The sequence below is a fragment of the Cloeon dipterum genome, chromosome 3 (assembly GCF_949628265.1).
Source record: "Cloeon dipterum chromosome 3, ieCloDipt1.1, whole genome shotgun sequence".
Taxonomy (NCBI): domain Eukaryota; kingdom Metazoa; phylum Arthropoda; class Insecta; order Ephemeroptera; family Baetidae; genus Cloeon; species Cloeon dipterum.
The window spans coordinates 31,578,283-31,598,988 of NC_088788.1; the positions used below are offsets into that span (position 1 = coordinate 31,578,283).

The window sequence follows — 20,706 nt, forward strand, 5'->3', positions numbered from 1 at the left end:
TTGTTTCGCGAATGCTCTTTGTCGTCGACGTCGTTGAGATTCAATTTTCAAACACACAAAACACTTTTCGTTGCCTGCACTCGATGCAATTTCGTGCTTGAGAAAACGCAGGATGTGTGGGCGGGCACGTAAGTGACAGAAATGTAAAAACGCCATAGCTTTTCCTGTTTTAAGGTTATTCTGAGCTCTTATTGAGTCGGTTGAATTTAATATTTGAAATATTGGGAAAAGTATATAATATCATCTGGTCATAAGCGCATGCCTGTGCCATGGTCAAAAAAAGAACACCTTAAAACTGCACACGCAGGAAAACAAATATCGTCCATCCTTAATCGATTGGTGCAGAGAGTTAAATTAATTCGTAGTTTCCATTAAAAACTTTTTATATTTAAGACGGTTTGATATTGTTTACAAATTAGCCAATTATAAAGGTCATTACGTGAATGAAGTCGGGAATATTTGAGAGCAACTCAACTACTCCCCGACTTTCTGGCAGAAAACTCCAATTTAACGAAGTGCGATCCACTCGCCGTGAAATTTGAGTGAGGGTTTTCGCCACCACTCGAGCAAAACAGACGCACTTCATAAAAACCACAACCCTCTCGTAAGCCGCCTTTTTTGCTCCGAAACGTCAGGCTGGCGTGCGGCACGACCGACTCTCAGACTGCTGCTTCTTCTTCTTCTTAAATTATTCATCTCATTAGGCATTCTCGAATTGAAAGGCCGGGGCAAGGCAGATGTGACCCTTGACGGTGGCCAGAGATTGTTCTCCGGTTCATAACGTCGAGTGCTGCTCTTCGGCCCTAGATATATCTGCTGCGGTCGGTCGCGCTGGCTTTTGACCCGGCAAAGCTCCAGACCACTCCAATAATACAGCCAAACTCACATTTCATTCGCCTAGCTCGCCAATTCTCCAATATGCACAAACAGTCGTGAATTTTGATGCGTCCCAGTTGGGATGCACTAACACACTGAATCGTCATCATTGCCAGTTGTCATTTACAGCAGCCCTGGTGCTCCGCGGCAGCTCGTTTGGCGCGTTTGTTAATGAAATGTTAATTGTGACAATTGAAAAGTATCGTTCCACTAATACCTCTGTTTCATTTTGACGTACGAATTTGAACCCTCGGCATCCAGTGTGAGCTACGATGAGTGAGAGATGCCAATTTGGGCTAAATGATTTAAAGTATTCGTATCGGCAAATTGTAATACTAGTTCTTAAATTTTTTTAATGAAGTTTTTTGGCATACTCACTGACCGTGAGATTGAAACAGCCGCAAGAGCAACTTCAAAAAATTGCTTGACGCATTAAGTCTGGTTACAACCTGTCTCAAATCTAATACATTTAATATCAGCAAATTGCCCAACGACAAATTTAAAATGCAAATTAAAGTCATAATCGCATGAAGGTGGTCCCTTCTTTTCTTTAGAGCAGAAGAAAAGAGAATATAGGTCGTCCAGTAATTTTGTCTCCATTTACGCATTAATGTATGGCCTTCTTCGAACGGATTCATTTGACAATGCAGAAAATTCCAGCATATAAAGTGGCTTGAATTGTGGAACGAACAACTTAGTTAACATTGAACTTGAGTGCTACAAAAACTGAACAGTACATCCACTTAAAGCTAATTTCAAAGGACGCATGGCTGAAGAATTTAACCCGATCCGCGTGATGATGGCTTCCTCGCCCTGGGCAAGAATTTAGTCAGGCCATAAAGGATGCTTGGTGTGTGGCAAAGCGAGACATCAAGATCGCAAGGCGATAAAAAGAGCCCTTGAGTTCAAGATCTCATCAGCGACGCCGTTTTCGCAAGTTGCACCGCCAATTTCAATTATCGCCCTTGCTTCATAAAATATGCTTCTGTGCCCCCTTAATCTCACAATCAGCGTGAATCAACGGCCGCTTTCACGAGATGAATTTTACCGATTTTTTGATTTGCAACTGCGAGATAGTTTTACTTTTTATGTTGCGTCTGTAGCCCACATCTGGTTCTCATGACCGACTGCTTTAATAATGCGCCTTGATTGCAACGCATGAATGGAGCACGAGCGGTTTGGTACTATTGAAGTGTGAGTCATGCGAGGGATATTAAAAATAAACCAAGAGTCCAGACTCGACTCATTATTGCCTTATTTATAGTTGGCAAATGGCTCCAGCTTTTGCATTTCATATCAAGTATTTAATTGCCACACCATTACATCCTGCCCGGCAGAGTGCAATCATCAGATGATAATGTAATGACGTGATACAAAAAACTCCGGGCCGATATACAGTAATTTGGACAATTTAAACTCATCCTGTCTCATTGCACCAGATTAAGTCAGAAATTATGATCCTAAATATTGCCAACTAATCATATATAAATTTCCAGGAAGTGTAACATAATTCAAAACGAAAGAAATAAATTGTAAAAGTTCAGAGAGGGTACAGGTTTACATATTTACCGCTTTTCCAGTAAAATAAAACACCATGTGAATTTCATACTTTAGAAACACAGTCGTCCAGCCAAAACGATTTATTACACGCAGAGCTGCTGCCTGACTGAGAGTCAGCGCTTTTATTATAACAGAAAACAAAGGGGGTGCTCGCGGGTAATTGGGTTTGCGGCAGCCTGCTTGCCACCGATTCAGCGAATTTTAATTGAGTTGGCTCTTGGTCAGCTAGTGAAATCACGTTGAATTTCAGTTTTCCGCAGCACCCTTTTGTTTGACCGCACGGGGCTTAACTCGTGCCCTCTCACGCCTAGCAAACACGCAACGCACCCTTATAGAGCCCTCATTCCATTTTCCACGCAGCACCACGAAGGTGCCGACGAGTTTGCCGACAAAACTCAACAGCTTCTCTAACTTTGCGCTTTACAAACTGACAGCGCGCGCACCGGCGATTTACCACATTATGCGAACAAGTTAGTCCGACTCCGACAGCGGTTTAGGAACTTGCTTTAGGCGCTAGCGATTTCGCACTTTTTGACGAATGCTATACAGCAAGTCAAGTCGAGCTAATAGCCTGTTGAGGTAATGGCAAAACTTTTTAGAAATCGATGTAAGTTCTGAACTCAAAGAAACTTAAGAAAGTTTTGTGAAAGAGAGAAACCCTATTTTGCAAGTCACTTAAAGTCCGAAATGCTGTAAAAACTAAAAATATCTGAAGGAGACACGTATATATAATTTGTTTAGTTATATACACCAATTAAAAACCCCTGAAAAAACTATAGTTCACCTCTAACAGTAAGAGTATGAACAGTTACGAAATTAGGTTGCAAGCAAAGAATTTAAGAACATTGCCCAATAAAAAGTTTCATTTGATAGGTGTTTTTGTGATTTTCCCCCTCAATAACACTAAAATCAAGTACCATATTCTCTACGATTGCCATGCAGAAAATCGTTAAATAGTTCAAAATTATTCGGTGAGGGTATGGGATATAGAAATGTTGACCACAAAGGTTACTGGTGGAGTTCTTCAGCAAATGGTAGCCCTTGGGTAGAGCAGAATCAGTGTATCACACGGGTGAGCATCCACAAAAAGGGATTTGCACGGTAAAAAAATATGAAAATGAGCAGCTAGGACCACGAAGGAAATATGCAAATGAGCTGACACATCTGAGGAAACCATTATCCTCTTCATACCTCTAAAATTTCCAGTCATTCAAGTGAGAATGACAGGTTTCTCGGGGTGGAAGTTCTATGTTCAAACATAGAAATGTTTTCCTGTTCAGTTCATGTCCAAATGTTATTACAATTAACAGCAAAATACAAACACATTAATATCACTTAACTGATTGTTGAAATTAACTAACAATTAATAAACAGTATCAGCAGAAAAAATATCTTTAAAACAATATACATATATGTGTATATACAATATATATACAACTTACGATTTTGAATTCCTTCAGTACAGTACACGCATACATATTACCAATGCTTGAAACGAACTAAAAATTCTTATGAATTTGGATATTACGGGGAACCAGCAAGAGTGAACATAATCTTGCACATTTCTCATCTCTCCAGCCATTAGCTTTGAGCTACAGCACGGAAATCTCGCTATTCACAGGCGGATTTAGCGACTTTTCCATTTGAAAGAGCAAAAAAGTCATCAAGAGTTGAAACGCGTGAGAGACACACGCGCCAGGAAATGTGTGTGGCAGCGTTTTCGCCCACATACAGGGGAATTCAGTATCGACCTGCTCCGCGACTAGTCTGTCGGAAGGCATTTTTGTCGTGCATGTGCATCATGCACTTACTTGCAGCATCAAAGAGAGCAAAATGAAAGGGCCGCTGCTCATTACTGTCACTAGGCTCTGCAGCGTTTCATATTAATTGTGTCGGACGGTCCAGTCTGCGCTTGTTCGGCTTGCAAAAGATTGAACTCGCTCGCTATCGAGCTCTTGGGCACAGAACGCCGATTTTCTACGCTCTCTCGGGACGCTTTTCCAAATTTCATTATTTCTGCCGTTGCTCGATTGGTCGAACGAAATTGGCTAAATTGTATTTGATCCATTCTCTACAAAGGGATGTGACGAGTGACGACTTTCAGAAGAAAACTACCAACAAGGAAACAGTTTTTTCTGTAGCGGTGTTCACCGTAGCTCATAAAACGGTGCTATAAAAAGCATCAAGCTTCACATGGACCGATACGATATCAAATAAGGCAATTTGAAATATTTGATTGAGTAAGCTCACATTTTTTGTAGTTTTGTAAGTGATTATAATATACCTTTTATTTATCTTGATGCTTTACAATTACTCCAAACTACAAAACCAGCTTTTAAACTTTCAAAGAAACTGGGATACTTCTGGGCGTACAGAGACACAGAGAGAGCATGCAGAGAGCGGAAGATTCTTTTGAACTAGATTTTATACTAAAATGTGCATGTGAGACATTGTTGTTTGATCCTTTTGGAATGCAACTTCGTGGATCCCTCTTGAAATTCCTTTTTTAAAACAAAACTTTTAAGTCAAAGAATGAATGCCAATAAGAAAAGGACTAAACAAGAACATTAGATTGCGCTAATTTTCTTGGCGTTTGGCCCTTGAAGCTCTGTAAGAAGATACATCACACGCACTTCAAAGAGTAGTTGGAGGAGAGCCAATTTTATCTCATGCTTGTTACACCCAAAGAGGCAACTCATAAAATAAATTGTACCCAAATTTCGGATTCGAGGAGTTATACTTTCCGCACTCCTATGTATACAACTAGAGACGAAACAAGTTTGTCCACGGAGCATTTTTGAGGTGGATACAACAATTAGGCAGTAAGCGTAGAGCGTTGTTTGTTTATATTTGAGCTGGCACCCCCGCAATAATTAGCGTTGCGCTCCCAGCTCTTTAATATCTTTAATTACAAGCTAAATTAGTATTGTGCAAAAAAAGCTTTACAGCGTTCCCGGTTTTTATCACTTCGACTAATCTTGGTTGCAAATGATTAAATGATAAAGCTTGAATTGGAAGCGATTAGATACTATTTTTTCAAGCTATAACAGAATATTATCTATCGAGATTTCGAATTTGGCACATAATTATTTGATGCGAATCTGGAATAGGCTATGTTATCTATGCGGCATTACTTAAGCTCCAACGATTGTGATGGGAAGACTTTTGATAACTATCGACTTCCTGAAAGCGATTAGATTATATTTGGAAATTGGTCTTTAAATCTTTAAAACTCGGCAAGTATACGATAACAGCCGCATGCACAGTTCTTAAACAAAAACAATACATTATTGAGGGTTCTTAGGTAACAGAGGCTCTACTGTAAACATAAGTGATGAAATTTTTTTACGTTATATTACATAATAAAATAACAAACTATCTCAAAAGCACATACCTGACGATATTTTGATCAAAATCGTAATTTAATTAGGATGCTCTTACATTGTACGAATGACCCAGAATAATTGGATTGAATTTGTACCATTTGAGGCGTAAATTTCAGAGGTCAAGAGGACATAGCCGCGAGGCAACCTCTGACGCAATTCTCCGGGACATTTTTCTCTTATCCAAGTCGATTTATCGAGCCAACAGACACAGACTAATAGAGTCGAGAGGTATAGTAAATGCATCTCTGGTTGCCGTTTAAATTAAATTTGAGTTGAGCTGCCGAATCACCATTGTAGACGGGTGGACCAAGCAAGCAAGCAAGCTCCTGACGAGAGACTTGTTTTAAATTATATATATACACCATTTTATTTCAGTTAAAGCCGCTTAAATTTTACAGCACGGGAGCGAGTGGCGCAAATAGTGCGCCGTAAAATCTCCTACAGGGCCAAGAGTGCGCACTATAGACAGATAGAGGAGGCCCTAGGCACACACCACTCGTTTATTTTTATGGGCAGAGAAAGGTAGCTGGCGTAGAAAAATGCGCTCTATTCTCTGTACGAGAGCGTGCCTTCGTGAATGTATAACAACCATAATAATCAATGACAAGGGCAAACCAACAAACGAAAAGGCAAAATCAAGAGACGCAAGAGAAAATTGATTTTTAGGTTAGCGTTAATGGTACGCAGCTTCAACGAAGCGATCCCTGTTTGTGACATGTCACGTGCACATCATTGGAAAACCATTACTGCGGCAAGCAGAAAATATGCACAATGAAAATGTCCGCTGATCTTTTCAACAAATGATCTGGTTATGGCATTTCTCGACCACGCATTTCGCAGTGACAACGCCACAATTGTGTGTTTGTGTTAGTGAACCTTACCTTTGATTGGTTTTTTAGTTCTGGGGGATCTTTCAAATAGAACTAGTTATACAAATGGAAGAATTAAAAACTATCCAAAAAGGGAGACATAATCAGACGGTAGGATAAATAAGCCAAGGCGGACAACTAACGTCAGATAATATGTTCACGGTACTTGAGGATGTTTAAGTGAACACTTCATCAAAGGGGAAATTATAGGGGCGCTGTTAACTTTATTATATTCCCGCTCCAACGATCAGAGATAACGGTATAGAGATCAAACACCCTTTAAACTAATGCAAACAAAAATCTGTCAAATGCTCTCGTTCCCTATGCCAGTTTAGACAAAATTTGGTATATATCTCATAGAAATAACGTAAATGATTCTTGCTTACTAATTTCATGGTAAGCTGACAATGAAGTCTACCAATAAAAGTATTATATTTTATAATCAGTGAAAAAAATGAATAGTTCTTTGCTTTGATGAGATTTAGAAATTGATTTAAGTTCGTTGCCCTCTTTTTTAACGAGGGTGTAGCTGGTCTGCTGTCCTGGCGTTCCCCTCATTTCCAGTAACAGTAGGCGCCTCGATCTAATAATAAATTCCACATGCCTGCGCGATGTATCTCTTTTTCTGAGTAAATAAACGAGGGAAGAATCCGCCCCCGCCCGACCGCGAAGACGTGCACCGACAAAAGTGGCGTTGTGCTTTTTCGCTGATAAATTCGTTCTCGCGGAAATGACTCGAGCCATTTCACTCTGCAGAGCAAACAGGTGAGCGAGTTCGTAGGAAACCAGTTGGCGGGCGCAATGAGAACTAAAATGATCAATTTCGGAGAGTCCTTCAAGGTCGGCGCGAAATCGACACTTCTATTCTCTGCTGTTGCGCTGCTCGCAAGTGAAAAATCAAGTATTACGACGTCCGAGGCGGTCTAATACCCGACTTTTTTCCCTCCTACAAGCTTTCCTATGAACATCAGCTCAGCTCCAACAGCACGAGATACCTTTTTTGCTTCAGCCCATACTCTGCTGCGGTCAGAGTTTAGCAAAGTGATATGGCTTTTCTGTCTGATGGCAGTAGCTGGACATTTGATTTAATCGGTGAACTGAATTGAGTAAGAAAAATTCAGTCCGACAGGTTGGGATATATTTTTAGTTTCGTTGAAAGCAATAAAATGGATATCATTGATCGAGTCTTTTCATTCAAAATGAATATATAATATGAAAACGAGTCACCAGGTAATCACGATTAACGTGCGAGGAATTTTAATTATTTTCCTCGTGGTTATCCTCGCGTACAATCTCACAGGCAATTATTGACCACTCGTAAAACTTTCCTTTTCAGTAGTCTCAGTAGTTAAGGTACTTAAGTTATTATCCATATCGAATTTCCATCTTCATATTTTGCAGCACAGTAGTCACATAATATATATTTCATTACAGGGCCAAACATTTAATGCACCAGACTGTAACGGTTTGAATGAAAAATGTTCCATTCTTTCGGCAAGAGAGCAATAATTCTTGAGAGAAATGTACACCCAGCATTTATCTGCCGACGTTCTTTCCAGCTTCTTTCGCTCCAGAGTAATCTTTTGTCCGCAATATAAAGCGTCACGTTTCGTACCACGGCGCTAATAACTTTCGCGATAGCACCGGCCAGAGTCATAAAAAACTTTTCTTCCGCAGACACCCGCACCGCCGTGCATGTGTGTGTGATTAAGGGCGGAAAACAATGCGGCACAAGAAAAGTCATTCCCGACACCTAAGCGCGCCGATCAGATTCTGCAGGGATGAGAACGATCAGCGCACGCAATGTTTTTTGTCTTGAAAAAGAAAAGATAACACCCAGCAAGCGACGGAACCAACAGGGGATTGTGAATTGTGAGGCAAAGTGCAAACAGCAGCAGTCAGTCACGTTTGGTTGCTCTGCGCCGCTGGGTGGCGGTGGTCAGACGGGTCTACACGCTGGGCTCCTTATTCGGGATGCTGCTCGCGGCGCGCAATCAATGCAATATTCCGCTCCGGCTGAAGTGCCGCCAAACCTGATAATCTCCGTTGTAGCATGCAATAGCATAGTCATGCGTCAACCCTTCAAGTAATTTTGCCAAATAATATTGACTCAGCACACGAATGTTGAAATGATGTGAAAATACCAATTTTACCCACAAAGGAAATTATGAAAGACTAGACAGGTTACATAATTTTAAAAAGATATCAAATAGGGAAAATCTAGATGGAATTAGAATTTGTTCCAAGATATAGCTAGTATATTGAAGTATATTTAAAAAATTTAATGAAAGCGAGAGAGACAGATAATTTGCTAATTTATCTCCCTTACTTTAATTTAATTTTTGAATTATATTTTAGTATACTGGTCATATAATTTTAGAAAATTAGCCTCATTCCATCCAGAGATTTTTTTTCTATTTGATGACATCTTAAAAATTTATAGAAAGGATATTTTTGATCGGTTGTCATCACTAAATTACCCTCATTCAAGCATTCAAGGAAAAAATTGAAGGTTTAAACAGTCAAAGTAAAGGTTTAATAAATAAATATAATACAGACTTTGTACTATTATGTATTATGAACAATTAATAATAATAACAGTTGAAAATTAATCTCCGCAACCACTAGATTTTGCTCTGTGGTGATTTTGCTCGCCTTGAAATGGGAAGTTCAACGAGATGAACAGTTTTACACTGATTGTGAGATTGTTAAATTGCGTGTGAAATAGAAGATTCGGCAAAGCAATCAAACTTTTGCTAAATATAATATCAAGTTACCAAATCGATAGTTTGCATATTTAGGCCTTCTCATACAACACTTAAACGGAAGTACCGTCATCACTTGAATCTGCGCTACGCCAGATCATCGTAAAATTTTGGCATGCTTATCCCTTCTCTCAACACACTATTCGCTTGAAAAATCTAAAACGTTTACATAGCCCCTGGGGAGCCTCACGCTGCAAAAACAAATAATCAAGATCAGAAATTCATCCAAAGGAGGGTTCGAAACCGCAATGAGGCATTGACTATCTTTGCACTTTACCCACCCAGCACCAACCGACATTGTATCCGACGGTGAAATAGTATAACGCGTTGCCTTCATGAGCATGAGCAGAAAAAAATCATCTCGCTGATGATCTAATTGTTAGTAAGTTTATCACCAACAGCTGCCTCACGCAAGCAAAAATAGCAGTGCGCAACATAAAGCGTGTCATCCGCTTGAGTCAAAAACGATTCAAATTAGTGGTGATCCCCTCACAGAGCTGCAACTCAAGAACTCGCCGTGTCATTTGACAGCGCAGCAGCGACGAAATCTGAGCACCAAGTTGTCTAGAGACACAAGACCTGCTGACAGTTCCAGAATGACTGTCTGACAGACTATCTTGAAAATATTTTTGCTTAAGAAGTGTTTTTGATAAATCTCGACAAAAATATATAATTTAATACTTTATATAGCTTTTCAAATCTTACAAATTATCGGCACAGAAAACATTTAATATTTTAACCTAAAAGACAAAACATTGAAATCAAGTGCATGAACTCTTGACAAATTTAAAAAAAAATCCATGGTATTGGTAAAAATATATCTTGGAAAAAAGTATTGATTGAAGTTTGTGGATTCACGAAGTTGTTGCAACCACAAAAAGATTAAGTTGAGTGGCAGTTAGCTGTTGGAAATTTTCGAAATTTAAAGCTATTACATGTTGACTTTAAGTGTCTTTATCAGCTGCCGGGCATCCCAAAGGTTGTCAATTTGACACGATTTATGTGGCACCTTTTTAATAAAGCACAGCCAAACAGCAGGAAAGATAACGGAGAAAAAATGTAAGGAGAGGGTGGTAAAAAATGGGAAGAATAAGCTATTGTTGCGACAGTTTTTTTTTTCTTTTTAAATCGGGTTTGTTGTGTCGGCTTTAAGGTAAAGGAAAATCTTTTTATAAAGAGAATGATTACTTGAGGTGCACAACACACACTACAACAATAATTTTACTCCCCTGGTCGCTTGAAACCTCACAGAAGTTAAAACTAATTTCTGGAGTGTGTTTCCTCCTCCATTGTCAGTGGCTTTAAAACTGGTAAAAAAAAGTCCAAACTACCCCGAGTGTTTTTTTAATAGACTTTTTCTCGTCCATCTAATATTGTTGTTTTTATATCATAATTATTCCAATTTTAATTCCATACCGAAATCAGTTGTAACATCTGAAATATATTCGACCAGTCAATTAAATGAAACATTTAATTTGAAAATGAGTCTAAGCAAAATTATCATTGGACGAACAAACGAGAAATATCATTTTTTCTAAATATTTTACGTTTCTTGAAGTTAATATATCTTAATAAGCGCAAATTAAAACCAGATGAGTCAACCAGCTACGTAGAACGCAAATCTGCTATGCCTTCTAAATGAAAGGTACTCACTTATGTTTAGCTTGCAAAATCCTCTAAAAAGAAATAAATATACTGACGAGGAGCGGATCAAATTCCAACACAAAGAATTTACTTCTCTTCGCCCTTATCACTTTTTGTGTAAATATCAAACCAATAATCCCATTGGAAAGCCCAAAAATATGCTGCATTGAGATAGTGGTAATACAAGGAAATCCTTCAATAGCAGTTTTTTTTTAAATTTTTGAATTGTTACTTTTTCAGCAAGAAACAACGCAGCTTTAGCACGCACATCCTGACGAATTTCGACCTTTGCGGCTATTTTAGTCCGGTTGACTTGAGCTTGCTTTTTTGCTAAGCCCACGCAGTCGTCCGTCACCTAGTAATAAACACGGCACGCAACAAAGTTAAAAAGTGTGGCCAAGAGCGTTAGTACCTGCGGCGCGATTGTCCTTGAGCAGGAGGAACATGCGAGCCTTGTGCAGTGTCATTGCCTCTCGCTCCCTGCGAGTGTGTCTGTAATAACAAAGCACACGCACTGCACTGTCCGGACAGGGGAGCGGTGATTCATTTTTTAATTAGGCCCGAAACTCATTATTGCACCGCGTGGAAATTATGCGCGGCTGCCGGGCAGAATAATGATGGGCCGCTTCCGTCTGACGAGAATTTAATTTGGACCTGACAGCGGTAGTATTCTCAGGGCCAAACTGCTCAGCCCTGGTCGAATCTTTTATCTCGCGCAACTGAGGAGCGAGTTGGACTGAGAAATTTTAATGGGTTGATGTTTCATTCCGAGAGTTTAATTGATGAATTAGGCAAATCCAGCACGAGAAAGAAAATTCCAGCGGAGAGAAATCGCAAACTTGAAAATAACGATCACTTTAATATATTTTTTACCTATTTAGCAGCCGGACCAAGCAAATTTATCACAGCAAAATAAAAATCTAGGAAAGAGGTATCAATTTATTTTGCAGCTAACATACCTGGAAGAGGAGGACTGTCCCTCTGGAGCTCCTTTGGAGCCACTTGCCATGTTGTTGTTGACAGGACAAGAGAACAAAATAGCAGGAGGCGGAAAAGAATTGAGAGTAAATCCACTCTTTTTTTCGCCATCATCCCTGTGTTTTGCTTCTCACTCACGACAGAAGAAATTCATCTTGAACGTAGCAGAAGAAACGTAACAAACTCGATGAGACGCAGCACACGAACTCAATCGAAGAAGTGTAATAAATGTTTGCTCCTCACACCTCCATAGCGTCTTTCACTCAGCTGTGGAGGCTGCTCAGGTGTGTTCACCGCCGTAGCCGCTTGAGATGAAGAAAAGCGCGGCTTCAGCAACACAGTTTTTTTTTTGTTTAGCAAAATCACTAAAGAAAAGTGTCCAAGTCTGTCAATGTGCCGGAATCGAGGGTGCCGCTCACCGCCGAAATCGATTTGCACGAGACGGTCGAAACAGGATTACAGGCCGAACACCAGGAAGAATCACGCTCGCGTGATGATTACTCTATCCTTGCTCCTCCGGTCGTCTTTGGGACTTGAGACTGCTTCTTTCTCGCTTCTCTATACTCTGCTCCTTCTCTTCTCCAATGGCAGCCCCACCACTCGCTTTACGACCGGTCGGTGCGCTGCTGCCCGTGCCCCTACTTTGTCTCTTGTTTACCTACCTATGCTCCTCGCACAGTCGATTTCTCGCTCCTCATTCTCTCGTTTAATCCAGCGAGAACTTTTCAAATCTCGTTGGTGATCTCAGCGAGAGATGTATTACCAACTAGAAAAAGTTATGATTTTGAATTCTCTTATAATTTAAGCTATAATATTAAATTATATTATATTAAATTTTTACTCTATGTTAAATTTTAATTTATTTATAATGAAAATTTGAGCGTTAGTTTGTTTCCTTTTCATTAATGTTAGCCACTGAGATAAACCAAAAATATTTCCATGTTGGCAACATTGGAACTGTGACCAGCTGGTGCTAAGACACAAATTTTCGGTTTGTCAATTTTCTTTCAGATTTTCCCCATTTTGTCGCTTTAATTGAAATAAGTTTTCTTCCCTTCTGTATACAGACGACATTTAAATATCTTCTTAACGAATCGTTTTGAAACATTTAGGTTTAACATGGGCGGCGACGGACACGGTCATGGTCATGGACCGCCTTACAAAATCCCGGACTACAGGATTTACAAAGTAAACGATGTCCCTGAATTGGTGCGAGTTAAAACTGCGCTTGCAGCAAAAGGATTGAAAGACCCATGGTTGAGGTATGATAGATACTATTTTTTTACTCGCCCTTTTTAAAAAAAATATTGTATTACTAAATCAGGAATGAGGTCTGGCGTTATGATCCTTCTTTTGGAACGACAAAACAGAGGATCCAGCTGACCTTCTTTAGAGGCTTGAAGTATGGATTTGGTCTAGCATTGATCACTGTCGCCATTGAGAAGCTTTTGGAGCTCAGAAATCCGCACCACCATGGCCATCATTAGGTAATGTAGCTTTCGGGTCAGTAGTGTAAATCGAGAGCTATGCAAGGGAAAAATTTTACACAAGAGCAAATTCCTTTCAAATGTTGTGGCAGAGCAATCATCTTAAATGGAGGGTATTCTGCCATTGATGTACTGTAAATAGAATCAACAATAAAAGTGTGAAACTTTCTGTTAAATTTTGCTTTTATTCAGCAACACAACAACTATTATTTATATTATTTTTTTGCAAGACTTTTTCTTGCATTTACAAACCAACATTAATCGGCCATTGATTTAGTTACAATTTTACATAACTGGTTTGATTAAATCTGATGCGTCAGGTGTTAAAAGCGTTGAAACTTTCAATTTCTGCCAGTAAAATTCATACAAAATTTTAGTTTTATGTTACAAAACTTCAAATTCTTGTAAGTTAAAATATCTCTTCAAATGTTACAAGAGACAAAATTAATTATATATAATATAAATTTCAAGGGAACCCAGCAGTGAGCCTCTTTGAACTAACTGTATTCGCCGTTCAAGAGGGGTACCCAAAGATTTTGCCTCTGCACACTTTTAAACAAAATTATTTTTAAAATTGATCCGCTGATTACAGAATACATCACAGAGAAGTAAACTGGGTCTGGGAAATCTGTCGAGTTTGAACCTAAATTAGATTAAAAATCAGTCAAATATTTATCAGTGTATAAAACTTGCTTGCCAGGAAGTGACAGCGACAGCAAACATTATTTATTTGAAACGTATTACCTCGGACCATTTTAAGTTTGAAATTTTTAAGATAATTATGATACGAATTTACTGCCGCACAATATTCAGTGACAAATTTAATGTTATGAACGTAGCGTTAACATTAATACTATTATTTTAATACTTATTATATAAAAACAGTAACTCCATTTAACAACCCAATTAACGCAGTCCATCCTTCAAAAATTTCTGAACCACTTTTCAACTTATCACCATTATCACACGGCAAGTCTCACAAAATTGAGCTTGCTTCATTACCTGCCCTCCTTTCTGCTATAGGGGTAGACAAACAAGTACCTAATTTAGAATTTCCATTCAAGGAATCACTTAGATCTTTGTTACGGTCCTTTTTTGATTTTTTGCGTCTTTTCGAGGATTTAGGCGACTTTTCCAGAAATAGCGCTTCATGGAAATCATCCGAACTCAGGTTGCTCTCTTGAACAAGTAAGACCGAGCTCAAATTGCCGTCCGTGGATGACTTTGGGAATCTGAACATTTCTTTCTCTCTTTCAGGTTCACTAGCCGACTTTGATCCTTTAGGAGAGTGCAGTAATGAATTTGAGTTTTCGTTTGGCGACTGTGCGAGTTTAGGGGACGAAGGTGAAGTGGGCGACGCTGGTGCCGACGAACCTGCGCTCAAGGTTGACGTCGAAGACAGCATGTTGGTTGATGGCACGACTAAACTGGAGGATCGAGAACCCCTAGGTGAGTTTGGCTCGAGAAGTGGCGATTTTGGAGAATGATTCGGATCAGGAGAGGCAGAAATATTCGCAGTCGGAACAGTGAGGCTCGAGGAGCGGGACTGACGGCCTGCGAGGGCCGCGAGGGCAGGTGACATCGGTTCCGGCGTCCTGCTGATGGACACACCGGATATAAACAGCGTGGGTGACTTTGGAATGCCTGTTTCCGACTCGTATTCGTTAGAACTGTCGGTTTCTAACTTGGGAGACTTGCAAATGCGGATTCTCAGTGTCGATGTTTTGTGCACAAAGACATCCTGCTTCGGCTTTGGTGGGAGAGGGGGCAGAGGCTCTTCAGACTCGTCTTTCCGCTCGCTGCTGTCGTCGTCAGTGGTCCCAAGGATTCCGCACACCTCCATGTCGGCGTTCAGCGAGTCCGAAGTGTCTTCAATTGACGACTGGCCACCAAAATTAATTATGCAGGAAGGGCTGCTGTCCAAAGGTCTGTCATCTTCTGCACTAGCTGCCTGGCGTAAATTGCGACGAGCTAGCTCCTCTGGCTTGTCATCGTGGTGGCTGTGGTCTGAGTCAAAGTACGAGCATGTTGGGATCGTGGTCGGCTTTGTGCACAAATCCCCAGTTGAGTGAGAACGTCTCATCACTTTTGCCAAATGAGCATCTTCCTCACCTATGAACCTACCCCCATTTTCATGAATTTCGCCTATTTCAAAACGCCCATCCTCCATCCCTGTTCTGTGGTGACTTTGGAAACATATCATGGTGGAGTCAGAGTCCTCCAAAAGCTTGGCATTCCATCTCCGGTGCAGGGTAGCGTCAAACGTTTCCAAGTCGCATGCAGCTAAGCTCTTAAGAAATGAATCCACAGTGACGTCGACTGAACTAGAATTGTCGTTTGACAGAGGAGATGGGGTTCGCAAGCTTGAAACGCATGCAGAACACACGACTGGGGTTTTTTGGGACTTGTTCTCCTGAAGGGAGAGATGTATAGCCAACCTCAGCAGTGAATCATCTTCAGATTTCTGACTAGCTTTAGACGAAGTGCTGACAGTCGGTGCGGAACTGGTCCCTGCCAGGCTGTAGGGAGAAATCGTGCTCTTTTTAATATTATTCTTGTAATAAAATTAGACAATTACCCCTCTTGCATTTCTCGCTGCTGTTTTTTCATTTGGTCCTCTATCATTTGCAAGCGCGACATTTCTAATGCTATCACAAGATCTACGTCTGCCGTGACTGGAAATTATTATTTTTGTGAAGTGCAACTATCGCAAAACTTTTAAAATCTTACTTTCAGCATCATGCTGCAAGCCTGGGGTCGATGTGCTGCAATTGACACTGCAGAAATCATAAGTTGCACCAGTGCAAGGGTTTCGGGCTCTCGGACGATCACAATTAGGCCGTGCACACTTTTCGACTACTGAATCAACTGCAGTCTCCTGAAAATAAATTGTAATTAATTTCTCATGTTTGTGATGATAATAATTACTTCTTGATCAGTTTCAAATCGAGGCCATTCAAATATAGAATTCAGCACATTGGATCCTGGGGCTTCTTTTAACCAGGTTTTAGCAATTGCCTGACAATGAGTCATTTGGTCCTAGATATTATTTATTAGCGCAAAGTTTTCTTTTCAGATCTATTTTTATTACCCTCCGCTGCTCAGGTGGAGTCTCTGGAGGTGCCAATCCCTTATCAATGGCTTTGACGAAATCGTGTCTTCTCTTTCTGGCCAGTGCAGTGGTTTGCATAATAACAGCGCGTGGTGTTCTCAGATAGGGTCGAGCCACTTGTTCCGACAGTTTTTCTGTTACTTCCTCCAACTCGTTCTGTAATTATATTTTTATAGCATTTTGAATAGTGCAATATATTGGCAAAATTTGCGTGTCTCGCACCTGCATCAGCTCAAACATGGTTTTGTTGGAGCCATTGTCGAGCAAGTAGTAGCCATATACGTAGGATCCGCACAGAACTCTTCTGGCCTTCAGTAGCTCTCGGACAGCTTCTTCTATAAATTTTGTGTCCTTTTGCAGTCGGGGTGATTTTAACGAGTAGCCAGAATCTGAAAAAAATACTTATTATTTAATAAAGCTTTTTGGCAAAACATTTTATGTTTCTCACCTGGCTTGGGGTTTTGAGCTTTGTGTAAGGACGCAGCCAAGAGCTGCATTTTGTGTTGAACGGCGCTGAGCAACGGCAATTCTAATCTTTGGGAATTTTCGTGGTTTCGAAATCTGGTATAGTAATGCAGGAATCGAGTGAGCTCCTGCAGCTGTTTATTACGTTGAGCAGCCTCATTGAGCACGGTGCCTTGCTTTTCATCTAGGCGACTGACAATTTCGAATCTATTGCACCTAAAATATCCACCTGTGGCGGAACTGTGTTTCTTCCAAGCTTCTAAGCAGACCCAGCAGAAATCAAATTTACACTGAAACCATAAATAATATCCGTCAGAACCTGCTAGCTTCATACTTATAATTTATACTTACTTTTGAACACTTCATGTGATTACAACCTTCATTTTTTTGGATGGGGGACTTGCAGTGGGGGCAAGGCTTTGAGTTTGTGACCAGCCATAAGCAATTGGCAGCTTCCTCGCTTCCTGCACACGATGTCTTAAGCTCTTCTAATTTTATGTCTGAAATCTTCTTCTGCCATTCCTTCCATTGTTCACAGCTTTTCAAAATTATGCTTAAATACAGTTCAATTAACATTGAAACGAGAACCTACCCGCAGGGAGCATGAGCTTCTCCCAAGCACTCCCAGCAGAAGAAGTGCCCATTCCCACAATCAACAGCGTGAGAAGTGCTAAGGTGTTGCGAAATGTCGTGAGATTCTGGTGGTAATCTTACAGCTCTACCACAACCAGGCAATGGACACCATTTAATGCTGCGATTTGTTTCCACAAAAGCCTGAAACAAAATGATTATTAATATTTCTATTTCAAAATCTGGTTGGTTTGAGTTACCTTGATGTCGAATTGCAGATATCTTCTCGCCATTTCCGCGCTGACAACGTGCTCAATTATGTCAACTGGGACTAAAATGTGACAGTTAAAAGCAGGGCAGAAAATGTGGTGAGCATCGCCTTCTTGAATCTTCATCGATAAATATCTATTCCAGCAAGAGAAGCAGAATTGGTGCTCGCAGCTCATTTGTATTGGTTCGTCCCAAAGAGGCATTGGGCAGGTGCAAATCTCGCACTGTGAAATAATATTTGTTTATTTATTATCACAATATAACTGCACAAATTGAACCATACCACAAACTCAGCTTCTGATGGTAATGGCATCCTTTCCCTCTTTTTGATTGGAGATGGAACGACCGGGGGTGATCCTAGCGCAGTTTCATCTGCTGCAGGGAGCAGACTAGAGTGCTCCAGTGCAGACGGGGGTGGCTGTACGCCCGCTAATTGGCAGCAAAGCACTGGGTCTTTCATCCACTTTTCTAAAAGCGCTTCTCTAGACCACTCTGCAAGTTTGGAAAATGGGACTAATTGTTAGTCAACTCAACACCCCAGACCAAGCGTTACCATTGTCCCTGAGCAGTGCCTCTGCGGTGAAGAGCGGAATGTGCAGCATGTCTGCAGTCTCTACTAAGAGCTGGTCCTTTGCCTCTTGGAGATCCTGCGTCCTCAGACCAGTGTAAACCTCGTCATCCTCGTCATTTTCCTCCATATTTTGGTCCTTATTTTCGGCATTGCCTTCAGAAGTGCCGCATCTCAACACCTCATCTTCATTTAAAATGTCATTATTATCCACCTGCCACAAAGCCACGATTTAAGTTATGTTTCAAGACTATTTTCAAAGTGCCTTACGAAAACCATTTTGGTTTCTAAAAACTGAGCTATTTCATGATGTCCAAATTGCATTGCTAGATCACAGGGAGTCAGTTTGTCGATATTTTCAATGAACAGAGGTGCATTGGCAGCTACTAAGTGTTCTACACATCTTTGCAGTCCTGATTGCGCAGCACAGTGGAGGGCAGTGTTACCGCGCTTAAATCATATATCATATCATATTGCATAATGAATCAAACTATCAACACGAAAAATACGTACGTAGTCAACAGCTTCAAGTGAAACCTTTTCTTTTTCGCCTGTGGAAAGCGGCACTCCGCGCCACTGCAGCAATAGGGTAACACAGGCAGCACGTCTCTCCTGCGCCGAGAGAGACTTTTGCTGGGCAAGGTTGCAGGCCATGTGAAGGGACGTCTCATTGCTGCTATTCTTCTTATTTGGGTTGCCTCCAAGGTCGTTTAGGAAAGTTCTTTCAAGATGAGGAAAAAAGAATTAACACATATTCACTCGAAAAGAAATTGACGTTTAAAGTACCGAAGCAAATGTTTCATTCCATGTTTTGAAGCGTAATGAAGTGCGGTGTTGTGATGGTGATTGTCCCCATAGCTGAGGTTGGGGTCGAGGTGCTTTCTCAGCTCAGGAGAGCTTTGGAATACCTAAATTTAAACGCAAAATATACACATTTTTGGATGAGTCCAAATAAAGAATAATTTACCTGCATGGCGGCGTACTCGTCCCCATGCTGAAGGTACTTTTTGAATTTCGAAGAGGCACTCCCCATATTAGAATTGATTTGTTGGAGCTTTCCCCAACACGCTCACATGGCATAAAACCTTTAACCAGTTTATTTGAACTTCTGCAGAGTTTGCAAGTAGCAACTATAATATCTGATGAAGCGTCTGACAGTTTCAGAAGCATCGTTTTTCCTAGAATTATTTAATATTTCAGTACAGCTATATTACCTCACTTTTCCTAACACTTACAAGTAATTTGTAGTTTACCATTTTAAAAGTCTTTGTCCAAAAGCACACACTTTTAATGCTTTTTATCTCTCATGAAGGATTATGGGCTTTTCAAGTAGGATGCTGTTTTTTAATATTTATAGAGACAGGCTTATCATTTAACGTTTTTTTGTTTAAGAAGCATGCCATATGAAATCTGAAAAATAAAACATTTTTACACACATTATTTATGAAAATAATATTTACAATCATTTGCTAAAATTTGCTAGTTATTAATAATTATATATAGATGATATTTTGTACATGCACAGCTTTTGTCTTTGAGTGCAAGTACAAAATGTCAAGTGGTCTACAGAAAATCAGAGCAAATCTTTGAGCTGATATTTAGTTTAGTGAAATATTCTACGTTGTTTTTTAGCTTTACCTGAGCCTGAGAAAACCATCCTGTAAAAATCTGTTGGGCGCGGATGTCATTCAAGATTCACTGCGTCTCTTATCTGAACACAAATAATTTCTGTGCAGAGTTACTACGAACGACTGCCATGGTTGCTCAGAAAATTCGTGACATCTCGGCACCCACTTTTCCAGCGAATCGAGATTTTCCGGAGGCTCCAGCTGTGATGATGCTGATGATGATTTTAGGGTAGCGACATGTAGAGCCGTAGAAACTGAATTACTCTTGTGCATTAACAAGGAGTATTTACTCAAATTGTCCCTTATTTGAAAAAGATCTGCAAAAAATCAAATTGCGAAGAAACATACTAAGTCAGAACAGCAAGTGGGTTTATTGATTTTTGACTTCATATCTGGATACAAACAGCAGAACTGCTGCTCACTTGAACATTGGGGTGGGGGTTGAAAGTAGGATAAGGGTCGATTGCAGAGAATAGCGCATGTCCGCTATACAGGCGCCCTCAGCTCCCGGATAAGAGAAATTGTCAT

The 20,706-nt window shown here is 40.3% G+C and overlaps 2 protein-coding genes across 4 annotated transcripts in view; both read right to left on the bottom strand.

The window, feature by feature from the left end:
- Positions 1-12,644, bottom strand: part of LRP1 (LDL receptor protein 1) — a 38,347-nt gene extending 25,703 nt beyond the window's left edge. Inside the window, exon 1 of the mRNA XM_065484182.1 lies at positions 12,060-12,644. Coding sequence (XP_065340254.1) covers positions 12,060-12,192 — 133 coding nt within the window. The 5' untranslated portion in view covers positions 12,193-12,644. The remainder of the gene's footprint in view (positions 1-12,059) is intronic.
- Positions 12,645-13,730: 1,086 nt separating this feature from the next.
- LOC135938725 (ankyrin repeat and IBR domain-containing protein 1-like) lies at positions 13,731-20,571 on the bottom strand. 3 transcript variants are annotated; one of them, XM_065482606.1, is made up of 18 exons: positions 20,189-20,571; positions 19,786-19,960; positions 19,518-19,728; positions 19,337-19,458; positions 19,064-19,271; positions 18,821-19,000; positions 18,536-18,764; positions 18,266-18,474; positions 17,973-18,206; positions 17,735-17,916; positions 17,494-17,680; positions 17,126-17,432; positions 16,900-17,078; positions 16,657-16,833; positions 16,494-16,604; positions 16,296-16,443; positions 16,144-16,240; positions 13,731-16,084 (listed from the first exon to the last, which is right to left on the bottom strand). In XM_065482606.1, the coding sequence occupies exons 3-18, from the start codon at positions 19,581-19,583 to the stop codon at positions 14,542-14,544; spliced, it is 4,179 nt and encodes a 1,392-aa protein (XP_065338678.1). In that variant the 5' UTR covers positions 19,584-19,728; positions 19,786-19,960; positions 20,189-20,571; the 3' UTR covers positions 13,731-14,541. The 3 variants fall into 3 exon arrangements, with proteins under 3 accessions (XP_065338678.1, XP_065338680.1, XP_065338679.1); XM_065482608.1 differs by having other exon boundaries at positions 16,900-17,066; positions 20,189-20,569; XM_065482607.1 differs by lacking the exon at positions 19,786-19,960.
- Positions 20,572-20,706: the final 135 nt, after the last annotated feature.